General features: G+C 27.1%; 1 protein-coding gene across 1 annotated transcript; it reads left to right on the plus strand.

The window, feature by feature from the left end:
* Window positions 1-186: 186 nt before the first annotated feature.
* On the plus strand, window positions 187-24,876 carry LOC115716507 (uncharacterized). Its single transcript, XM_061107626.1, has 9 exons — window positions 187-312; window positions 736-798; window positions 9,235-9,299; window positions 9,490-9,512; window positions 21,679-21,783; window positions 22,197-23,719; window positions 23,828-24,089; window positions 24,179-24,509; window positions 24,756-24,876. The coding sequence occupies exons 1-9, from the start codon at window positions 187-189 to the stop codon at window positions 24,874-24,876; spliced, it is 2,619 nt and encodes an 872-aa protein (XP_060963609.1).
* Window positions 24,877-25,620: the final 744 nt, after the last annotated feature.

Below are 25,620 nucleotides of genomic sequence, written 5' to 3' on the forward strand. Positions count from 1 at the left end.
GAAACAAGCCTATCCCCACACAATGTCCAAGTCTCTTTCTTCTCGGATGCTGATTGGGGGGCTTGCCAAGACACTAGGAGATCCATTTCAGGCTATTGCCTATTCCTTGGAAGCTCCCTTGTCTCATGGAAGTGAAAAAAACAACAAATTGTTTCACGATCTTCTGCTGAAGCAGAATATCGAGCCATGGCTAATGCTACATCCGAACTCACATGGATCCTCGCCCTACTCAAGGATTTTGGCATCAATTCTACTACCCCAGCACTTCTTTATTGCGACAACACCGCTGCAATCCACATAAGTGAAAATCCAGTCTATCATGAACGCACAAAGCATGTGGAAATTGACTGCTATTTCATCCGAGAGAAAGTCCAACAAAGCTCGATCAAGCTAATTCATGTCTCCTCACAAAATAACCTTGCCGACATATTCACCAAAGCGCTCCTTCCCACTCACTTCTCCACAATAGTATCCAAGATGGGCTTGATTAACATCTACACTCCATCTTGAGGGGGGCTTTTAGGATTAGCTTTGGATAAGATTGGTTAAGGATAGTTTTGTTACTAAGTTTGTTATTTACAGCTGTTAACTTTCTGTTACAGCACGTGGTTAGTTTCCCTAACCGCCTCTCTCTTGTAATGAGCTATTTAAGCTCCAAATCTATTGTAAAATCAGATATACAATAATAATACACTCTGATTTTCCTATTTTCTCTCTGTATTTTCTCATATGTAGGTCCAAAATAGACGTTTGGTGAGACAAGACCTTGCCTGTCCGCAATTGATGAGATTGTTGAGGGTGTGAGTCGTCTGAATATGCCTAGAAAATATGCCTCAGTGTCTTATAAAATTATGATGACCTTCAGGGAGTCCATTCTTCTCTCGGAGCTACGCATCCTTGAGCTCAAGGACATTATTCTCTAAGCCTCGTTGAACCGGGCTCTACTGGACACGTAATCATTCGTCATAAATAAGCTACGTGCACTAATAGAAAATTGACATAACATAAATAATTAAGATTTTTTCAAAAATTTACCTATATTTTATGGCAAAAACATATACATTCTTAAATTATTATTCTTTTAAAAGATATATATACATCAATTTCTTTAATTAAAATTATTTGATAGGAGGATCTTTTTTGTTAGCCTCACATAATTGTATAATCTTTTTCCTCAAAAATTTTAAAGAGGATCCTTTTATTTGCATCCCCTTTACGAGACAAGTTTCATACATGTTAATTAGTATTTTGATTTATTTATTTGAGTTTTTTGTGTTTTTTTTTTTTTCACAAAGTGATTTATTATTTGAGTATAGTTTAAACTTTTAAATATTTAAATCTAGTTCAATTAATTCAAGTATTTTTTTATTGATCTAAAATTTGTAAAACAAAAAGAAATATCTTTAGTGCCTACCATATCATATCAAAATCTCATTCTCATTCTTTAATTTTCATTTTTTAAAAATACCAATTACAATTAATAAAATGATATTTTTGTAATTTTGATTCTTAGATCATTTGTCCCCAAAAAATAAATAAATTAATAAATAGCAAAAACAAACTTGTACAGACAAGACAGCTATATTTAGAGCCTCGAAATAGATGTTGACATGGATTTATGACGTCATTATTATGATGTCATATAATTTTGACATAATGACATCATCAGCCAAATTGCTATAAAATAATTATATTTACTATTTAATTATTCGTGTGTTGTCATGCCTCAGTTAATAATAAATCATTTATTAATTTTAAAAATAAATTAATTATTTTTAACTGACAAGGCTGATGAATGCCTCTTCCATCTTTTCTTTTGATTATAATAATTAAATTAATTAATAGCAATAAGATTTTTATAATTATAATTATATATTTAAAATAATGTTGGATCGAAATTGTTCATCGATTCATGTTATATTCTTCATTATTTTTACTTTCTAACATTATTTTATTAATTAGTACTTTTCTTTAAAATAATCTTTGAAACATGAATCAGTACGAGTGATCAGTTCAAAAAATAAAAATAAAACATGAATCAATGAGTTGTATTAAAATAAAAAATGCTTACATATTAAAATATTTGGCAAACATAATAAAAAACTATCACCAAAAGAAAAAAAAAATGACAAAATTTGTCATTGTTGTATTGAATATATTATGAAAAATATTAGCTAATAATGATAAAAAAATCCTTACAAAAAATAAAGATTTAACAAATAATTTATTTAGTAGTAAAATTTGATGAGTTCAAATTATGTTAAACAAATAATTGAGTGAAAATTTATTATGACTCACCAAAATTTCGGTAAAATGTATCTGGCTTCGAAAACGATCAACTAATATAATTGAAAAATCAAATTTTGAGTAAACCATTGATCGAAAACCATAGAGGTAGCATCAAATCTCTTCATATTTTTATTAAAATTCATGTGAAATTTGAAGAATTTTGATTATAAAAAAGTTGTATTACATAATGTTTTAGTACATATTTTTAAGGAAATTTTTTATTTTTATGGTGTTTTTTTTTCTTGGCAAAATAATTTACAAAAATATAATTTTTTTTAAGAAAAAAAATTATATTTGGTATGGCAGAAAAAGGAGAGTAAAGAAAAATTTAATTAGAAGAAAAAGTGGAGAGAAGTAAAAAGAATGTTTGTTTGGTTAGATAGAAAAATTTGAGATAGGATACATTAAAAAATTTCTCCCCCAATTTAGAGAGAAAAATGGAAAGAAAACTTTTACAAACAACAATGATGTAAAATTACTAATTTATTTTTGTAAGAAAAATATATTAATAATTTAAGGTTATTGTTGTAATTCTATAACAATTTAATTTTCTTTCTTTTCTACCCACCAAACAATGAAGGAAATATATTTTCCATTATTTCCTTCTAATTCTTTATCTATCCTATAATTTTGTTTCCCTTTATTTTCTTTTCTTCATAACAAAGATAATGTTATAGGATAACTAAAGGGTAACTAATCAAACAAAGGGTTATCTTATACTAACTTTCTCATTTTTTCTTTTTTTTAAAAAAACTCATTTTTTTTAACTATTTTTAAATAAAATTCGATTGTCAAGTCTTGATAAATAAAATCAAGGGTAAATATTATTTTTGACCTTATATTTTGTAAAGATTACTAATTGGACAATCTATTTTGTTAAATGGTAAAATAGACCCTGTATTTTTTCAAAATAGTAAAAATAGTACCTTAAGCTTAATTTTTGACAATTTTTTTATTATAACCAACTTGAAGACAATTCTTAACTCGAACACATATAGAAAATGTAAACAATTTTGTCATAACACCTTTAGATCGGATTACTATTAAATTTTATTGTGACAAAAAATCAGTTTAGGGTCCTATTTGTATTTTGTACCATTTTAGAAAATACAATATCTATTTTATCATTTAACAAAATAGAGAGTCAAATTAGTAAATTTTACAAAACACAAAGTCTAAAATAATATTTACCCTACAATCAAACATAAATACATGAAATTATAGATTAATTTTTTTAAAAAAAAAATAAAAAAAAAGTAATGAGGATGATAAAGGAGTGGCCAAGTTGATTAATACATAGATGACCCCTGTATAGTAGTACTGTGATGAAGGACATGAATTGACTCCATATCTATTTATTGAGAGAGAAAGTGAATTGAGTGAGATGATTTCTACAAATTGACACCTTTTTATTGTTTGACCCATTCATTCATTTAATCATCAATATATAATACACAACTACCTAGCTGGCATATATATACCAACCAATCATTCAATACTTTTTGCTAACTTATTTGCCAACAACTTCAGTAAATTATAACCTAATATTTTCACTATACATACAGTATATCACTCCTGACTTCAAATGGATTATAGGAAAAAAATAATAATAATAATAATAATAATAAATAAATAATATTTTTTAAAAATTATTAAAAAAATATATGTATATTTTTTAAAAAATATTTTTATTTAGACTCTTAAAATAAGTAGGCCTTAGGCGCAAACCTAGTCTGCTAATACTTAGGGTCGGTCCGTATACGCGAATACACCATGGGCTCGTTTGGAACGTCGTATTAGGTCGTATTGTATTGTATTGTATTATATTAAATTGGATTATATATCATATTTTTATATAATACTATGTTAAACTTTAATTTATACTAAAACATTATATATTTAAGTGTCCATAAAAGTTAATACCACATATAGTTTTACATAAAAATAGTGCATAAAATACAATTCAATATAATACAATACAATACAATACGACCTAATACAATACGTTCCAAACGAACCCCATGTGTTTTATGATGTTGTTCAATTTAGAAAGAGAGAGAAGGAGAAATTGTAAAATAGAGTGAGTAAATTATGAACAAAAAAATTAGTTAAGAGGGCAATTGTTAATAACTATATGGAATTAGTAAAATATCAAAATATAAAGTGATACTCAGTGTTTTAAATAATGCTTGTACAGTACCTGTATTTTTAAAATATCCATGACATCTTAAACTCAAATTTTATCAATAAAATTAATTTATTTTCAGTTATATATAATTAAATGGTTAATTTGAATCTATAACTCATTGATTGAAGATATTTTGATCATATTGGTAATGTTTTATTGATCAGTTTTGAATACAGCATACAAAATAAGTATAATTTTAATATTTAAAAGTATTAAATGAACATTATTGAAAGTACATGCTACCAACTCTTTATTTTTTAAAAGTATAAAGTGTCAAATGAGTATACACATATATAATCATTAATATATTTTAAAGTAAATAAAAAAAAAATAAGAGGTTATATCACAGGATAAAAAAAAAAGATAGATTTTATTTTAGATTTTGTATTTTATAAAAATTATTAATAGAATTTTTTATTATTAAATAAGATATTAGATCGTGTATTATGCGAAATGCGACATAATAGTTTCCTAAATCACTCAAACATTTTTAGGATTAGGAATAGAATAGAAATTGAACTACAATTGTTAGAGTTATGAAATTGAAGTTTTAAGGTTAGGAAGATAAATTTTTATAGTTAGGATTAAAAATAATTTAATCAAAATTAAGATCAAGATATGATTATGTTCTATTATTTTGTAAAATATAGGTCTAAATTGATTATCATTAAATAAATAGATATACTAATCAGTACCTTTTACAAAATATATAGAATGTGAAATGGTATTTACAAAAAAAAATGGAATTATTATATGAAAAATACAAATTAACACTTTATTTATAAAAATACTTCAATAAAGTGTGGACAACAATTATATATTTTATGTACTTTTAATTACCAAAATATCTCTTATAGACTTACACTATCACTTACACAATCAGACGAAGGTTGCTGGGTAGTTGCTGGGTGGTTGGCCGAAAGTTGCATCAGACGAAGGTTTCAATCAGACGAAGGTTGCTGGGTAGTTGATCAAAGGTTGCATCAGACGCAGGTTTCAATCCCAAGAAGCATGGATCGTGCGCTGCTGTTGAAATTGTAATGCAACTGTTATATCTGTTGCGAGCCAACTAACGTGTAACTTCATTGCAACTAAAAAAATATAAAATGTGAATGTGTATATGTAAGAAACTATTTGTAATTTTTTTTTTGTTACTGATCGATAATTATTTGTACCTTAATAGAATTATGTGGAGAAATAAATATTAACAAATATTTATGCAACTGTTATGAAACATTAAAAATCATAATAGTGTTTCTACGTATGTAACTCTATCTACATGTCTCTTCGTGATTTAATATGAATAAATTTACCATTAGAAATTTAGAAAATAACGAAAAATACACTAGGATAAATATTTTATTATAGTATTGATGTAATTTTTTTGGATTATACTTGATTTGGATTGTTTGGGAACTACAATTTAACTTTTTGAGATATGCATTTCATAGATCTAAAAATTGAAGTTAGGACATTAGTTTTATGCGAATCAAATTGGATTTCTAGTTGAATTTTAGTTTCGTAGTAGTTTTTTTTGCATTTTTTTTTCATGAATATGAAACAGCCCTTGTTTTGATTTATTCTATACTAAAGGGTAACTAATCAAACAAAGGGTTATCTTATACTAACTTTCTCATTTTTTCTTTTTTTTAAAAAAACTCATTTTTTTTAACTATTTTTAAATAAAATTCGATTGTCAAGTCTTGATAAATAAAATCAAGGGTAAATATTATTTTTGACCTTATATTTTGTAAAGATTACTAATTGGACAATCTATTTTGTTAAATGGTAAAATAGACCCTGTATTTTTTCAAAATAGTAAAAATAGTACCTTAAGCTTAATTTTTGACAATTTTTTTATTATAACCAACTTGAAGACAATTCTTAACTCGAACACATATAGAAAATGTAAACAATTTTGTCATAACACCTTTAGATCGGATTACTATTAAATTTTATTGTGACAAAAAATCAGTTTAGGGTCCTATTTGTATTTTGTACCATTTTAGAAAATACAATATCTATTTTATCATTTAACAAAATAGAGAGTCAAATTAGTAAATTTTACAAAACACAAAGTCTAAAATAATATTTACCCTACAATCAAACATAAATACATGAAATTATAGATTAATTTTTTTAAAAAAAAAAATAAAAAAAAAGTAATGAGGATGATAAAGGAGTGGCCAAGTTGATTAATACATAGATGACCCCTGTATAGTAGTACTGTGATGAAGGACATGAATTGACTCCATATCTATTTATTGAGAGAGAAAGTGAATTGAGTGAGATGATTTCTACAAATTGACACCTTTTTATTGTTTGACCCATTCATTCATTTAATCATCAATATATAATACACAACTACCTAGCTGGCATATATATACCAACCAATCATTCAATACTTTTTGCTAACTTATTTGCCAACAACTTCAGTAAATTATAACCTAATATTTTCACTATACATACAGTATATCACTCCTGACTTCAAATGGATTATAGGAAAAAAATAATAATAATAATAATAATAATAAATAAATAATATTTTTAAAAATTATTAAAAAAATATATGTATATTTTTTAAAAAATATTTTTTATTTAGACTCTTAAAATAAGTAGGCCTTAGGCGCAAACCTAGTCTGCTAATACTTAGGGTCGGTCCCGTATACGCGAATACACCATGGGCTCGTTTGGAACGTCGTATTAGGTCGTATTGTATTGTATTGTATTATATTAAATTGGATTATATATCATATTTTTATATAATACTATGTTAAACTTTAATTTATACTAAAACATTATATATTTAAGTGTCCATAAAAGTTAATACCACATATAGTTTTACATAAAAATAGTGCATAAAATACAATTCAATATAATACAATACAATACAATACGACCTAATACAGCGTTCCAAACGAACCCCATGTGTTTTATGATGTTGTTCAATTTAGAAAGAGAGAGAAGGAGAAATTGTAAAATAGAGTGAGTAAATTATGAACAAAAAAATTAGTTAAGAGGGCAATTGTTAATAACTATATGGAATTAGTAAAATATCAAAATATAAAGTGATACTCAGTGTTTTAAATAATGCTTGTACAGTACCTGTATTTTTAAAATATCCATGACATCTTAAACTCAAATTTTATCAATAAAATTAATTTATTTTCAGTTATATATAATTAAATGGTTAATTTGAATCTATAACTCATTGATTGAAGATATTTTGATCATATTGGTAATGTTTTATTGATCAGTTTTGAATACAGCATACAAAATAAGTATAATTTTAATATTTAAAAGTATTAAATGAACATTATTGAAAGTACATGCTACCAACTCTTTATTTTTTAAAAGTATAAAGTGTCAAATGAGTATACACATATATAATCATTAATATATTTTAAAGTAAATAAAAAAAAAATAAGAGGTTATATCACAGGATAAAAAAAAAAGATAGATTTTATTTTAGATTTTGTATTTTATAAAAATTATTAATAGAATTTTTTATTATTAAATAAGATATTAGATCGTGTATTATGCGAAATGCGACATAATAGTTTCCTAAATCACTCAAACATTTTTAGGATTAGGAATAGAATAGAAATTGAACTACAATTGTTAGAGTTATGAAATTGAAGTTTTAAGGTTAGGAAGATAAATTTTTATAGTTAGGATTAAAAATAATTTAATCAAAATTAAGATCAAGATATGATTATGTTCTATTATTTTGTAAAATATAGGTCTAAATTGATTATCATTAAATAAATAGATATACTAATCAGTACCTTTTACAAAATATATAGAATGTGAAATGGTATTTACAAAAAAAAATGGAATTATTATATGAAAAATACAAATTAACACTTTATTTATAAAAATACTTCAATAAAGTGTGGACAACAATTATATATTTTATGTACTTTTAATTACCAAAATATCTCTTATAGACTTACACTATCACTTACACAATCAGACGAAGGTTGCTGGGTAGTTGCTGGGTGGTTGGCCGAAAGTTGCATCAGACGAAGGTTTCAATCAGACGAAGGTTGCTGGGTAGTTGATCAAAGGTTGCATCAGACGCAGGTTTCAATCCCAGGAAGCATGGATCGTGGGTTGTTGTTGAAACTGTAAAGCAACAGTTATATCTGTTGCGAGCCAACTAACGTGCAACTTAATTGTAACTAAAAAAATGTAAAATGTGAATGTGTATATGTAAGAAACTATTTGTCAGTATTTTTTTTTTGTCACTGATTGATAATTACTTGTACCATAATAATAATATGTGGAGAAATAAATATTAACAAATATTTATGCAACTGTTATGAAACATTAAAAATCATAATAGTGTTTCTACGTATGTAACTCTATCTACATGTCTCTTCGTGATTTAATATGAATAAATTTACCATTAGAAATTTAGAAAATAACGAAAAATACACTAGGATAAATATTTTATTATAGTATTGATGTAATTTTTTTGGATTATACTTGATTTGGATTGTTTGGGAACTACAATTTAACTTTTTGAGATATGCATTTCATAGATCTAAAAATTGAAGTTAGGACATTAGTTTTATGCGAATCAAATTGGATTTCTAGTTGAATTTTAGTTTCGTAGTAGTTTTTTTTGCATTTTTTTTTCATGAATATGAAACAGCCCTTGTTTTGATTTATTCTAGTCGTTTTTTCAAGTGAAGTCGCGCGGAATTAATGATGGTTCTCTTTCTGGTTAGATTTCTTTTCGGTTGTGTTAGGTTGCTGCCGGGTTGTTGTCGAAGGTTGCATCAGACGAAGGTTTCAAACCCAAGAAGCATGGATGGTGAGTTGTTGGGTGGTTGCCCGAAGGTTGCATCAGACGAAGATTTCAATTGTTAGAATGTGGGAATAAGATGAATGAAGTTCCATCTCAAAACCAATTGGCAATGGGAGGAGTAGCCCTTTCATCTTGTATATCACAATTTATTTCCACACATTAACAATGTAGGACTAACTCTTAATATCAATTCCAGGAAACATGAATCTTGGGCTGAAGGTGTGTGTAAGTGATATTTGTGTAATTTTTTTTATTTGGGTTGTATATTTATTTATTTGGTAACTGAAATAATTTTTGTAATATTATTATTTTTTTTAATTAAAATTGAAAAAAGTCAAAAAAAAAATTATTATATTATTTACACTCAAATTACACATTACCATGTGTTTTAGTTTTACCCTAAAAAAATTAATTAGTTTAAGATGCATATCACATGGTATATATTGTCAATTGTGTAAATTAATAGTATGTAAAATGAGTGTGTATTTATTATAATCTTAAAATAAATATAAGTATTATTTTATTAGAGACTCAAGTCCCCACTTGCCCATGTTCATCCGTGTCTTAAGGAGTTGATATAATTTTTCTTAAACAACATCATATTTTTAACAAATCACAATTTAAAATTCTCATCCTTATTGACTTTGAGTGTCAAATAATATATTAAATAACACTTCCAAATAGTTTTGATTTCCAATCTCTCTCTAATTTGAAACTGAAAGACAAGAAATACACTATTTTATTTTAGGAAAATTATGAAATTAAAACATGGTATATATTTTGTTAATAGCCAAAAAAAAATGATTGTTTTTTTTTTTTACTTTAAAATAATTTTTTGTGCATTTTTACGGAATTCTACATAGAAACTCCTATTGCAACTAGCGCTGCAACTTAAATTACAACAAAAAATCGTATAGAAACCTCTTTTGCAACTAGCGCTGCAACCACTTTAGAAACCCAAACTGTAAATTTGAAAGAAAAAAAAAAGTTAAAAAAATAATATATGTGATAATTCCCCTTATTTTTTTCTTAAAAAATATATATTTACATCTTTCTTTTTTCAATGTTAAGAAAACATGATTTCTCCTTTTCACATCAATTTTAATTAGTTAATTCCTTACAAAAAAAATTGTTATTGCCAAAATTTGATTCAAAGTACCCGATAAAAGTTATTGGTAATAGATTTACGAAAGTATAAGGTAACAAATGAATATAATTCTTTATCTTAAAATTAAAATAATTATATATAAATTAATTTATGTATTATTATTACAGATTATTCTAATTTGGGTTTGATAATTGGTTTATTTTTAGTTAAGTTATAAATTATTATTACAGTAAAACCTAATATTCAACAATAATCTTTAATTTATTATAAAAAACATGTTTCAATTTGAGCCAATTATAAATAAGAATAATTTCTAAATTATAAGGGGTATTTATATAAATATGAGAAAAATAAAGCTAGTTTGCATAAATATGGTAATAAAATTTAATAGAAAAAAATATGGTATTTCAAACAAAAACTTAACATATATGGCATATGCTACTTTGAATTACCATAAAAAATTAAAATTCTCTTTATATTTTTTTTTTAAAAAAAAAAAAATAAAACAAATGAAACTACAGTGATCGTCGAAGTTGTCACTAATGCTAGAAAAAGAGCCGCAGTAGTTGCCGGTGCCAAAAAAATCGCTAGAGTTCTTGTTGGCGCCGAAAAAGTCGTCGAAAAAAAAAATACCAAGAAATTGGTTTTTTATGTTTATACCATTTAAGTACTTAAATTATTTATAAATACTTAAGTTTATATCAATAATCTTTATATTAAGAGTAATTTACAGCATAAATACTTAAGTTTAATTTCTGATTGCGAATAAATACTTAAATTTAGGTGCCGTTTGGTAACACTTTTGTTTTTTAATTTTATAATTACAAAATGAAAGTAAAATTTTTGTTTTTAAAAATTTCGCTTTTAAAAAATAAAAAAGCGTTCTGTAACCACTTCTATTTTTCAATTTTAAAAACAGAAAACAAAAATGTGTTCTGTAAAGTTCATTTTCATTTTTATTTTTTGATTTTATTTACGTTGGGTCTAGGTTCGGGGTCGAATTTGGGTTCAAGTCAGAGGCCGAGTTCAGCGCCAGGACCGTGGGGGGATTTGGGTCCGGGTCATGATCGACGTCCAAGATATTAATTAAGAAAAAAAAACTGTTTAAAAAAATATTGAAAATGATTTTTTTTGTTTTTAAAATTTTGATTATCAATTAAAAAATTGAAAAGTAAAAACAGTTTTATAGAACATGTTTTTGAAAAATATTTTCACTTTTTCAATTTTAAAAACAGAAAACTGATTAAAAAAGTGTTACCAAACGGCACCTTAATTTTTAGCAGTAATAATGCTTAAGTTATATTTCTGGAACTCGATAGGTACCTCATCATTAAATGTTAAGTCATTATCCACATGCAATTTTTTTTTGATATATTTAAATTAATTAAAAAAAAATAAAAATTTAATGACTTGGACCAATCAAAGATTATCACGTGACAATTTACTTAACACTTAACAGTCATATACTTACAGAAGTTCCAAAATTATAACTTAGATATTATTATTGTTAAAAATTAAACTTAAATATCTATCTTGTAAATTACTCTTATATCAATATCAATCTAACAGTGGTACTAGACACTGAATTCTATTTTGGTTTAATTTATTTTTGTTATTATTAATTTTGATTTATGACAATAAAGTCCATTCTAGAAGATTTTGACACCAAAACCCCAAAAATGGTTTAGGACTTTTATCATCATTATTATTATCATTATATATTTCAACATCAATCCTAGCTTTTTGTCTGGTATTGTCTTTTTCACCAAGTTGCACAAACACAAATCATCTAGCCGACTCCATTTTGGTATTTTTTGACTCATTAATATCACAAAATAGTAATGATAATGAGGCACAAATATATGGACCAGGGCCGGTCCTGACTTTTAGTGGGCCATAGAAAAAAAAAATTATTTTGGGCCCTTATTTAGAAAAAAATATGGTATTTTTCAAAATCAATAAAAAAAATGGTATAATTTTAAAAGGTAAATATTTTTTTTTAGGCCCCTGGAATAGGTGGGCTTTAGGCACAGGCCTAGCCCGCCTATGCCCAGAGCCGGGGTAACACTATTTATGTTCTTTCAAGTAGGGACATCAATATTTTTTACATTTTAAAAATTTTTAATTCAATCATCTTATTTATATGATCGTTTATATTATAATTATAATAAGTATTTTAATTAATTTTTAATTTTTTAAAATAATTTATAATGTCAAAAATAGAGTTTATAAATTTAGTTGTGTGGATGCTCGTTTCTCATTGTATGCATGCAACTGAATTTTTGAATTTTATTTTCAAAATTATAAATTATTTTAAATTTTTTAAAATAAGTGAAATATACTATAACTACGATATATACGCGAAAATTTCAGTTATAATTTTTATAAGCTATTAAAATGGAGACATTTCTACCAATAAGAATAAAAATAATGAACCTATTATATAATTTTATTTTATTTATTATTGTGTATGCATATATTTATGTGTATATTTATAGAGTGTGTCTTTAATGTGGTATACTATAGTCAGGCCCGGCCCTGGACATAGGCGGGCTAAGCCTGTGCCTAGGGCCCACCCAGCCCAGGGACCCAAATTTTTTTTTTCTTCTTTTAAAATTATATATTTTTTTTTTAATTTTGAGAAATACCATATTTTTTCTAACATAAAGGCCCAAAATTTTTTTTTTTCCCTATAGCCCACTTTGTTTCAGAGCCGGCCCTGACTATAGTACAACACATTTATAGTTGAAGCAACTAAATTTTTCATGACGATATTCAATATCATTATTGTTATATTTGTTTTTTGAGCAATAAATAAATTAGTTAAATTACGTAACACATAAAATAGATATTTAATAATTCATTAATGTAAGTAATTAGGTAAGAAACACCAAGAATGAACTTGATGTGTGATTTTATCCAACAAAAAATGTAATATTTATGAATTGAAGTATTTTAAGAATGCTAAGAATTATAATAAACACATTCCATACTCAAAAATATGTGTGGATATAAGTGCTTGAAATACATTATAATATTTTTGTAGTATTATTATGTCATACTCCTCCTAAACAATGAAAGTTGACCGAGTCAAAATCCACACTTTTGTATTTTACATATGGGCACTTATTTATAGGGGTTTTTTTATTATTATTTTTATAGTTTAAAATAATTTTTTTTTTTCATAAAAATTTACATAACAATCAACGAAGTAATCTAATTCACAACTAAAATTTATACAACAATTTACATAAAATTATTAGAGCAACTCAAACTGTAATTTTTTTTTAAAAAAAAAAAAAACTTTAAAAAAATTATATATAAAGTATAATTCTCCTTATATTTATCCAATACATATTTAATTGTTACCCACTTTCTATTAAGATTAGATTAATTGTTATTCTATTTCTATAAATAAGAGTTCACTCAATAAAAAAGGAACACTTTTTACTTACTAAAACTTTATCAAATTATAAACTCATTCCATAAAAGAGACTTGTGTACTTAGTAGATTTTAAATACTAAGAATTGTGTTCTTGTTATTATTACGTAATTACTTATAATATCTATATTTAGTTAAATCGAGACATTAATTATCAAAGCTTCACTTATTATTGACAAAATTCTAAGTTAAAATTACAATAGGCCCTTGTAAATTTTCGTGAGATTTTCATCACATGTAGATAAAAAAAAATAAAGAAACAAAAAAACAAACAAATACACGTATAACACGAAAGATTATAAACTATAATATGAACATTGTAAATTATTTAAAATTTTATAATTTTTATTTCTTTAAGCTAAAGAAAATTTTATAAAATCTTAATCGAGCTATTATATGACCATACTGAACTAGCTTTTGTCTGGAGGTGAGGTGAGCAAGACCTGCACCTAAAATTATGAAAAAATATATAATATTATTGGTATATACACAAAAAAAAATAATAATAATAAGAAAATATATTAAAATATTTTTAAGTATAGTGGTAAAGAGATCGATTCCCAACCTCTTAATTTATTATTTTTAAAAATATTAAATGTATGCCTTCGGACAATTGTAACTTTTAAGAGTTATTATTATTTTTAAATGAAACTTTTAAGAATTAAAAAAAAAAATTACCACTATAATTATTTTTTTATAATGATTAAATTATTTATATAAGATTCGTAAAATTTAATTTTATCTTAAGCTCTATATACTGACTGTGAACACTTGTCGAACATGGAATGAAGATGTGGCTATTATCCTATATTTAGGGCTTTAAAACGTGATATGTGGCAAGCAAGTGTTATCTTTATCATAAAGTTCAATGGAGATGTACATGGATTGTTATTGATAGAGTTGAATGAATTTTTGAACCATAGCACTAGTCAATAAATTAAGCCTTATCACAAGAATATAATAAAACAAGAAGAAAAAAGACATTACAAATATATTTCATTATCTTTCATACAAATTAAATAATGTTTTGGATTGGGTACTATACTAAATAATAGCATAAGATTATTATTATTGTTGTTGTTGTTTTTGACCTAAGATATGATAATATTTTTTTAGATAAAACCCAAGATTATTTATTTATTTATTTTAAAAAAAATCATATCTCATGTTTTAAATGATAGTAATAGACATGTTAAATTGTTAATGATGTTAAATCTATTTATAATTTCTATTTCAACACACCCCACAACATACATCATTAGGGGAAGGGAATAGTTATAATTCTGATTATTTTTAATTTACTTACCTATTTTTTTTATGTAATGAACTAACGATTAGGAATGCATATTTTCTCTATAGGAATGGTCTCACTGGGACCTGACCCTAATGAGGTGGGGATTCCCCGTTTAAATGGTGAACGAGGCAGGGATGAGGATTATTTTTTATCTCCGAATGTTAAACAAAATAGAGTCGGAGATGACACTCCTTGTCTCGATGAGGACCCATTTAATCTTTTATTTTATATTTTTAATAATATTTAATAATTTATACTCTATTTTTTAATTTTTTTTTAATATATTAGTATTAATTTTATGAATTTTAAGTTGTGTTTTAGTAATAATTAGTATATTAATTAATAATTGATGTGTAATATTTTAAATTTTATATAATTTAATATTTTTATATATTTAAATTTTTATTATAAACGTTATTTTTATATTAAGGAATTTTATGTCCCGTCCCCACTTTCATTAGAGGATTTTTCACCCTAAATGGGGATGAAGACTAAAATTCTTAACAAGGATGGAACGGGAGGAGCACTTCTACCAATTTCTTGTCCCGTGTGCATCTCTACGTACTAACGATATATATTTTAATTATTTATATAACATTTTGAAATTTTTAGATAATTCAAAATAAATTTATTATATATGCTTGAAAAATAATTAAAATATGAGTCTATTGCATGCGTGTAAAATTATTTAAATCTTACTTTCAGTATAGTAAATTAATTTTAAAAAAATATAAATAATTATAATGTATATTATTGTAAAATTATTTTCCTTTTCTGTTTTTTTTTTTTTCGTAAAGAAAAAACTATTATATCTCAGAAACAAAATATTGTCCACTCCAAAAACCATAGAATCACCCTAAAATTATAAACATGCTCTTCAATTTGACTAAATTATCTTATAGTAGGTGTATTATTTCGAAGTAGTCTTTGTATAATTTTTCAAATATGACCTAGAAGATGTTATAAAAATGTATTAAATTCAACAACAAAAATTCCATGATACAAGCTAGCTAGCACTATACAAAATAATTTACAATTTTTTGGGAAATAATTTGTGATTCAAAAAACACTATAGTGATTAGTGAAGGTAGTTATTTCCCCTAAAAATAATAAAAATAAAAGGGTAATTCATTTGGTCAATATAAACTTCTCTTCTAATTAAGAAATTTAAGGATGAAACCAAATAGCTAGATTGAGCAATCAAATATAAACTTTAATTAAGATTAATTTAACATAATTATATGGAAGTGATTTAAGTAATGAAAAAAAAAAAAAAAGATTTTAGTACCATGATAAAGATAATTTGTGTTCTGATAAATAAAAAAAGTTTTTTTTGTCTTTCTTTATTTTAGTTTTTATTAATTTATGAGGTTAACTTGTTAATATTAATAGGGTCGATCTGAGTTAAGACAGGTTGGGTGGGCCTTAGATTAGGCTTGCACTTAGGTAGTGGCAAACGCAGGATAGGTGGCCGATGCCTAGGGATGCACACGGGGCGAGGAATTAGCGGGGAGTGCTCTCCCCGTCCCCATCCCCGTTAAGGATTTTAATCCCTATCCCCACTTATTCCCCATCAGGGACGGGGCGGGGAATCCCCTAATGGGGCGGGGACGGGACGGGGAATCCCCTATTGTAAAATAAATTTTATTTTTAAAATTTAAATGTATAAAATTATTAAATTACATAAAAGATAAAATATTACATATTATTTACTATTCAATATAGTAATTATTATATAAAAACACAACTTCAAAAATTGTAAAAATGATATTAATATACTAAAAAAAATACAAACGCATATATAAAATATAAACTATTAATAAAAAAAATAATTAATAAATTAAACGGGTCCCCGTTGGGGCGGGGAGTGTCATTCCCGTCCCCGCCCCGTTTAACATTCGGGGACAAGATTTGATCCCCGTCCCCGCCCCATTCCCCATTTAGACGGGGAATCCCCGCCCCATTAGGGGCGGGTCCCCGCGGGGCCCCATCCCCATGGGGAAAATGTGCATCCCTACCGATGCCCTCTCAAATTTTAATATTTAAGTTTTTTATTTACAATTTAATTTAAATTTTTTTATTTTTTATTTACATTTTTTACTTTTATTTTGTAAATATTTTTACATTTATATTTTCTTTCTTCTCTAATTTTTTTCACCCCAACTGAACAAAATTTCTGGGTCCGCCCCGGTACCTAGGGCCCATCCAGCTTAGGAGGTCCAATTTTTTTCTTTTAAAAATATACATTTTATTTTAAAAAAAAAAATTAAAATAACACATGTTTTTAATAAAAGCCCAATAATATTTTTTTTGTCCTAAAAGGCCTATCAATCTCAGGGACTAGGAACCTTGAATATTAACAATTGAAAAATTATAAAATATATGCTAATATTAACACCTTTTCTATTCTTAAAATGATCAAAATTTCTATATTAATCTAGAAAGATGTGTTTGGTGGTTAGGTGGAATACAATGGAAAAATATGAAAAAGAATACAATGAAATTAGAGTAGAAATGAAATAATTACTATTTCAAGAATATCCACATGTTTGTTTGAACTTTATACATAAATGTATGAATTAATATTAATATTTTGGTAGTTAGAATGAAATTATTGAATAATAACTATTAAAAAAATGTATGTATAATTTCAATCTTATGTTCTATAATAATAGTAATAATACATTTAATTTCAAAGAGCAAACACAAAAAATTTGTATTCTGATTCTGTATTAAAACGAGTTTTGCGTTTTATTACACGAATTAATAAAGAAAAATAATCGTGAAGATAGACAAATCTTTTTTTTTTTTTTGATTCAAGCGTTTATATATTACATCATGTTTTACCTGGGACTCGAACCCAGGACCTCCAACACTCACAGACCCACCTATGGCCACTTGAGCTAGCCCCAAGTAGTTATGAAGATAGACAAATCAATATCAATAAAGTGTTGAATTGTAAATTGAGTAGTTGGTTTGAAATTAAGATCAAAATAAATAGTGTTTAAGTACCAACCAATTAAGTAGAGAAGAACATGATTTAAAGTAAGCCAATAATGGGTTGTAGAAACTTTGAAAATAAATTGATTAAGTTGGATTTTTACAAAAGAGATCATAAGTCTAATCATTGTGAAAAGGGGTGCACCAATAATTTATATAAATATATATATATATAAAAATATTTATGTATATAAAATTCTTGGATCTTCTAGCAAAACTTAATTTTTTTTATATAAGGGCTCGTTTAATATGCTAGATTGGATTTGACTGAATTAGACAATATTAGATTATGCTGAAAGTAATTATGTGTTTGATTTAAGAATAGACTTGACTATTTTATTTATTTCCTTTTAGAAAAAAAAAAACTCAAATTACAATAAAAATATATAATAATAAATAAATAAAAATGAATAATTCGCAGCAAAAAAAATAAAAATAATTAAATTATAAAATAATATATCCTATATAATCAAAGTATGTAGCATAAATATATAATAAAATAGTTTATCATATATTTTATTTAATAAATAATTAAAATAGTAAAATAAAAAATACTTGAATAATATAAAATTGTTTATGTTAAACACTTTTTTAATCACTAATTTAAGATAAACATTAATTTTTTAAAATATTTATATAAATTTTCTAGTAATTTAAAAATAATATATAATTTTATTGTCATATTGTTTCTCTTAGAATCAATTTAAATAACTAGTGTTTAATTAATAATATTTTAAATTTTGAAAGCTTATGTATGATAATTTAAAATTATATATTTTTACTAATTTTAATGAATAAATTTTTGATAAAAAAATTATAAATGAATGTGTGATACTTCTTTCATTTAAATTCTTACTAAATTTAAAATATATTAATAAAATCAAAATTAAAAATAATAAAAAAAAATTACATGCATGGGATTATTTATCCCACCCTACTGGATGAGATAAATAATTTCAGACATATGAGATTAGTTGGAGTAATTATCTAGACTTCCAACATGCCTAAATACTGGACTAGACAAATTAATTTGTCATGCGTACTAAACGAGCCCATCTAAAATAATTAGAAGGAAAATAAAGACAAATTAAGAAAAAACTTAGAATTTTGTAAAATATTCTTAAGAACTAAATTGCTAAACAACTAACCTTACAAAAAAAATGTAATATATATTTTTTTTTATGTGAAAAAACATATTTAAGTAAAAATTACAATGAGACAAATATACATGTCTCTCTAAGGAATAAATAAATAAGAGTAATTTGCGGCAAAACCCCCTTAACTATCAATTTACTTGCAAAAAACCATCCAACCTCATATTTTGGTGGGAAAACCCTCCAAAGTACTATTCTGTTTACATTTTAAGATGTCGTCTGTCCAGCTCATAATTTTGCCCACGTGGCAATGACAAGTCACTAAAAAATTATCCTATGTGGCCATATTTTACAAAATAAAAATAAAACTTTAAGAGTAATTTGCGGCAAAACTCCCCCAACTATCAATTTACTTGCAAAAAACCATCTAAAAAACTTTAAGGTTGGATGGTTTTTTGCAAGTAAATTGATAGTTGAGGGAGTTTTACCGCAAATTACTCTTAAATTTTTTGTTTTTATTTTAATTTTTATTTTGTAAAATATGGCCACGTAGGATAATTTTTTATTGACCTGTCATTGCCACGTGGGCAAAATTAAGACTTAACGAGGCTGAATAGACGACACCTTAAAAATGTAAACGAAACAGTACTTTGGAGGGTTTTCCCACCAAAATATGAGGTTGGATGGTTTTTTGCAAGTAAATTGATAGTTGAGGGGGTTTTGCCGCAAATTACTCAATAAATAAATAAGACAAATACATGTATGAATATAATTTATTTTAGTTTATGGATTTGGGCATTATCCACACAAATGATAAAGAATATCATCCAATCCACATAAACATCAAAGATTATAATTTCATCATTTCTTCAATCGTGAAAAAGGGTAGTTAATTGAAAGTTTTGAAGAATAAGATCGACATTTTTTTCAACATCACTTTATTGGATAGAAAAAAAAAAAAAGTTAAGAGCAAGGCCGACCCTCAGTAATAATAGACCTAAATTTTTTTATTATACGCGTGAATATTATTAAATTTTTTTTTACAAAATTTATAAAAATATTATTTTTTTTCAATGTAAAAAATATACTATATAAAAATTTGGAATAATTACATAAGGCACCATTTTTTGTAAAATATTTACATTTTTACGTTCAAATAATGTTTTTTTTTACATTTTTACGGTTTTCCAAAAAATAACACGAAAACAACATAAAATCAACAAGAAAACAACATAAAAGTAACATCAAAATAACAACAAAAAAATAACAAAAAATTAACAACAAATGAACAAAATTTCAATATAAAAAGACCGTATTTTATGTAAATAAAATAAAAAAAATCGTAAAAATATTTAAAATTTCGTGAAACCGTATTTTGGTTGTTTTTTTGTTATTTTTGTGCATTTGTGAAATTAACCCTATAAATATTAGACCTTGGGTTTGGATGGACCCTAGATACGGGCCTAGCCTGCCTTAGCTCAAGGTCAGGCCTGGTTAAGAGTCTTAATACAAATAGGAGGAGAGATCTCTTTCATCCAAAAAAAAGTCATCGTCTATCCATGAAGTATATTTAGCCAATCCATTAGCTGCAAATACTAGAGTTACTACTAACATGAAAGAGATGCTCTATGAAAATTTGACAGCAAGACTTTAATGTCTGAAAGTAAAATACCTAACTCATTAAAATACATGGAGATATTATTATTATTAGAAAATACATGTTGTTATTATTCAAAGCTAACACCAGAGACAAATAATTAGAGAAATTTTTTTTGACTTGCAATACAATATCTTATGCTCATCTTAATCCTATCAACAATGTGATCTCTTTAGCTTAAAAAATAGATAAGGTATTAGAAATACAACAACCTCAAATAAGAATATGCATTCTACCTCAAAAAAGAAAAGCACATAAGAGCATCTCCAATCACTTTCTCTAACACGCTCTTTAGCTAAAATAGGGAGTCAAACTTAAAAAAATAAGCTTCAACCATACAAAAAATAATTCTCTATAATAGAGAATGGATAACGAGCTCCCTAATTTTTTGCTAAACTTTTTCAATAGTATTTCCATCAAAAATACTATTATTATTTTGTCATTATTTTATAAAATTAATTTATATTTAACAAACTCAAATTATAAAATATTTTTAAAATAATCAAATACTAACTAAAGTAGAGAATATGATTAGGCCAATACAATAAAAATGGTTCCTTATTTTAACTTTTTAACTATTTTAATTAAAAAATAAAGAATACCACTAAAAATGCTCTAACATAGTAAAACAAAATCTAACCAAATGTTTTTCCCCTTGGTTAGATTCCATACCCTTTAGGAAAATATAAAATTACATAGTTAAGAGAAAGAATTGAAATACCCTTTAGAGGTTTTGAAAGAAATTTTTAAATTATAAAATCAAGATATAAGGCTATTTTTAACTTATCAGAGAAGAGATTGGAGTGGATTCAAAACCAGCCAATTTCTGAAGCTCTAAAAGTTGAAGAAGCTAGTGTTCATTCTCAAATCTTGGTTGCTTGGTCTAAACTTGAAAGTATGTGGAGACAACGATCAAGAGAAACTTGGCTCTCCTTGGGGGATAGGAATACAAGATATTTTCATGCTGCAACTGTTATCAGAAAAAGGCGGAATAGTATTTGGGCGATTAAAGACAAAGAAGGGAAGATTTGGAAAGATTAGAGGTCTATAGGGGGTATCATTAACAATTATTTCCAAGAGTTGTTTACCTCTTCTCGGCCTTGTATTGAGGAGGATTCATTTAATAACCTGTTTGACAATAGAATTGATGTTAATGCAAATGACATCATTTCTAAAGTGCCTACAGATGTGAAAATTAAGGAGGTGGTTTTCTGCCTTCACCCTCTTAAGGCCCCGGGGCCGGATGGTTTTTCGGGTTGTTTTTTCGCAAGTACTGGGACGTTGTTGGTACAAATTTGTGTGATACAGTCAGAGAGTTTTTCCTGTCGGAAGAAATGGATCCTAATCTAAACAAGACTTTTATATGCCTCATTCCGAAAGTGGATTTTCCTCTGGGTGTGGACCAATTTCGTCCAATAAGTCTATGTAACTTTTCTTATAAAGTCATAGCCAAGATTTTATCTAACAGGCTAAGACCTTTCATGAGTGATCTAATCTCTCCCCTTCAATCAGCGTTTATTCCAGGGCGATGGATAGCTGAATCTTCTATTCTCACTCAAGAAATCATTCACAAGATTCGTCATAAGAAAGGCAAAGGAGGGCTTATTGCTTTAAAGCTTGACATGCACAAAGCCTATGACAAAATGGAATGGAAATTCTTAGAAAAAGTTCTTGAGGCGAATGGTTTTTCTGAGCAATGCCGAAAGCTTCTGATGGCCTGTGTTACTAGTGTTTCCTATACGGTCCTTCTTAATGGGTGTCCGCTTAAGAAATTGATTCCGCAACGAGGCCTTCGTCAAGGAGATCCTCTATCTCCTTTTTTATTTTTACTTTGCCAAGAAGTTCTTTCAAAACTCATATCCAAAGCCGAAGTTCAGAATGCGGTTCATGGCATCAAGATAGCTCATTCAGCTACCCCGATCTCTCACTTGATGTTTGCAGATGACACCATTTTGTTTGCTCGTGCAAACTCAAATGAAGCTAATAAGTTGATGGAGTGCCTCTCTACTTATGAATCTTGGTTTGGGCAATCTTGTAGTAAATCCAAGTCTGGAGTTCTCTTTTCTAAGAATATGTGTATTGAAAGGAAGAGCAACATCCTTGGTATTCTCAACATTAACCAAGTTAGTGGCGGTGAGAGACATCTTGGTAATCCATTTGTTTTCAAAAGAAGGAAAAAGGAGGATTATCTGAGGCTTAAAGAAAGTATGCTGAAAAAATTGGAAGGATGGAAGATGAAACTCATTTCTTATGCTGGCCGATTAACCCTGATTAAGTCAGTAACTTCGGCTATGCCAATCTACGCAATGTCTACTTCCAAAATTCCTTTAGCTAATTGTCGAGAACTTGATGCCCTGATGAGGAAGTTCTGGTGGTCTGGAAGAGTGGACAAGGACCGATATCTTGCTTTGAAGGCTTGGGATAAGATATGTCAACCAAAGGAATCTGGAGGATTGGGCTTAAGAAGATGTGAAGACATGAACAAAGCATTACTAACTAAGCTAGCTTGGAGTTTGGCAACAAAAGAAAAGAAACCATGGGTCTCATGTCTGCTGAAGAAGTATTGCAAATTCGAGAATTTTTGGGCAGTTAAAGGTAAGAGTAATGACTCTTATCTTTGGAAATGCATCCTGGATACAAGATCTACAATTCTCAAGGGATCCATCTCTGTTGCTGCTTCTGGTGAGTCTATAAATCTTTGGCAGCAGCCGTGGATTCCCTGGTTGGAAGCTCATGAATTCATGGATCTTATGAGTAGCTTGAGGAATAATGGTTTTACAATCAAAACTGTAGCGGACATCTCTACAGGTAATGAATGGAATGAAGAATTGGTTTTACAAGTGTTTGGAGATGGGTTGGGACATCGTATTCTCTCTATACCGAGGATCCCTTCTCCCTTTCAAGATCAGATTTTTTAAAAAGATTCTCCAAATGGGCAGTTTTCTGTTAAGGCAGCCTACAAAGTGGATCAATCTTGGAGGTTTGACCCGATTAAAGAAGTCTGGAAGTGGATATGGGGAGTTGATATTCATCCCAAGATTTCAGTTTTGCTTTGGCGGTTTATGAGTGATGTTATCCCTACAAAGAGCAGATTACATTTTCTGTCAGATAAAGCGTGTGATTTGTGTGATAGTGAAGTCGAAGATCCTATGTATCTGTTCAGTAGGTGTAGCTTCTCAAGATCCATTTGGTTTGGTGGAAGTAAATCAATTAGGATAGGGAGATCCAAGGTGACTCCATTCAAAGTTTGATAGAAAATCTGGTGTTTTCTTTTACAAACTCCCATTCAGGTGAAAGCAGAGATGATTTTCTTAACTACTTGGGGTGTGTTTTATCTGTCATATGGCATCAACGAAATGTTTTCTACATCAATAATGTTCCTGTCAATCCCCTGATGGCTTTAGCAAGGGTTGAATCTGAATTTTTGGAGTTACAGAGGTTGCCTCATTTCAGAAAGAGTACTCAAAGTGTTGGCACTCAATCCCCTGAAGGTTCGGCCGGTGTAGGGGTTACTCTCTCTTCTAGCAGTATGGTTAGTCATGTTCTCTTCACGGATGCTTCTTGGGTGGGAGGGGAAGCGGGTATTGCAGCAGTCTCAGTCGACACTGCAGATGGCTGCTGGTTTGTTAAACACCAGAAACAATAGGTTCATTCTGCCCTCGAAGGTGAATTCAGAGCTATTCTCCTAGCTCTTTCATGGGCAATTGATCAAGGCTAGAGAGAGGTTCTTATTCTCTCAAATTGCAAGGTGGCAGTTCATGCTCTTTCTTCCTCAGGATCTTGTACCGATTGGAAACTTTCTAATGTGTTCTATTCTATAATTAACATTTCTAAACTCTTTCTAGTTTGTAATTTCTGTTTTATAAGTCGTACTTTTAATTCGGTTGCGGATGGTATAGCCAAGAAAGCTAGAGCTGCTAGCGAATTGGTCGTTTTGTATCAAGGGGAGGGTAATCCCCCTGTGATTCCCATCACTTTTCTCGCTTAATCAACTGTGTGTTCTTTCAAAAAAAAAAAAAAAACCAAGTTTTGGGAATTTTTTAAAGTCATAGAAGATTTCATTTGAAACTTAAAAACATGAGTAGAAAATTGGGAACTAAACTCGTGTTTGTATAATCAATAATATGATCTTCTAATTGTATCGAGGGTAAGCGTTTTTTGAATTTAAAAAATATTTGGTTGAATTTATATTCATGATTTTTTATTTTTTTACTGAAAATATTAATTCTATTTTAATCGAATCAAAAAAATTTGTTTCCCAAAAAGTTTGATTTTTTTTACTAATCAAGTCATTGAATATGTTAATAATCTTTATCAACTAATCAAGTCTTCTATCTATCTATCTATCAAATCATATACCATCATGATTTGTATTTGATCCAAAATTCATTACTTGCTCACAACAATATTCATACCATTAATTTACTTAATTCTTAATGTTTTTCCTTTTAAAAGAGAAAAATCACTTAATTTTTCACTACTTAATTATAGAGGAATTTTTATTTTTATAGTTTTTAAGGTTCTAAATGTGTAAAAATATTACTTTTTCCTTAAAAAAGGTATTTTATATGAGAGTTTAAAAGAAAAAGTTAAAATATATGAAAACCTATAAAGTAACTAGTTACCAATCTGATTACTCTAAGGGTAACTAGTTACTCATATTTTTTTAATTTTTTCTTGAATTTTTTCTATAATATAACTTTTCTGAAAAAGAAAAAAAAAATATATTATT

The sequence above is a fragment of the Cannabis sativa genome, unplaced genomic scaffold (assembly GCF_029168945.1).
Source record: "Cannabis sativa cultivar Pink pepper isolate KNU-18-1 unplaced genomic scaffold, ASM2916894v1 Contig2, whole genome shotgun sequence".
Taxonomy (NCBI): domain Eukaryota; kingdom Viridiplantae; phylum Streptophyta; class Magnoliopsida; order Rosales; family Cannabaceae; genus Cannabis; species Cannabis sativa.

Bases quoted from the DNA above. Each gene is read 5' to 3' on its own strand.
- LOC115716507 (XM_061107626.1), top strand. From the start codon at position 187: ATGGCTAATGCTACATCCGAACTCACATGGATCCTCGCCCTACTCAAG. The intron at 313-735 runs GTCTATCATGAA...TCTCATATGTAG, and splicing joins TCCACATAAGTGAAAATCCA to GTCCAAAATAGACGTTTGGT. The intron at 23,720-23,827 runs GTTTTACAAGTG...CCAAATGGGCAG, and splicing joins ATGAATGGAATGAAGAATTG to TTTTCTGTTAAGGCAGCCTA.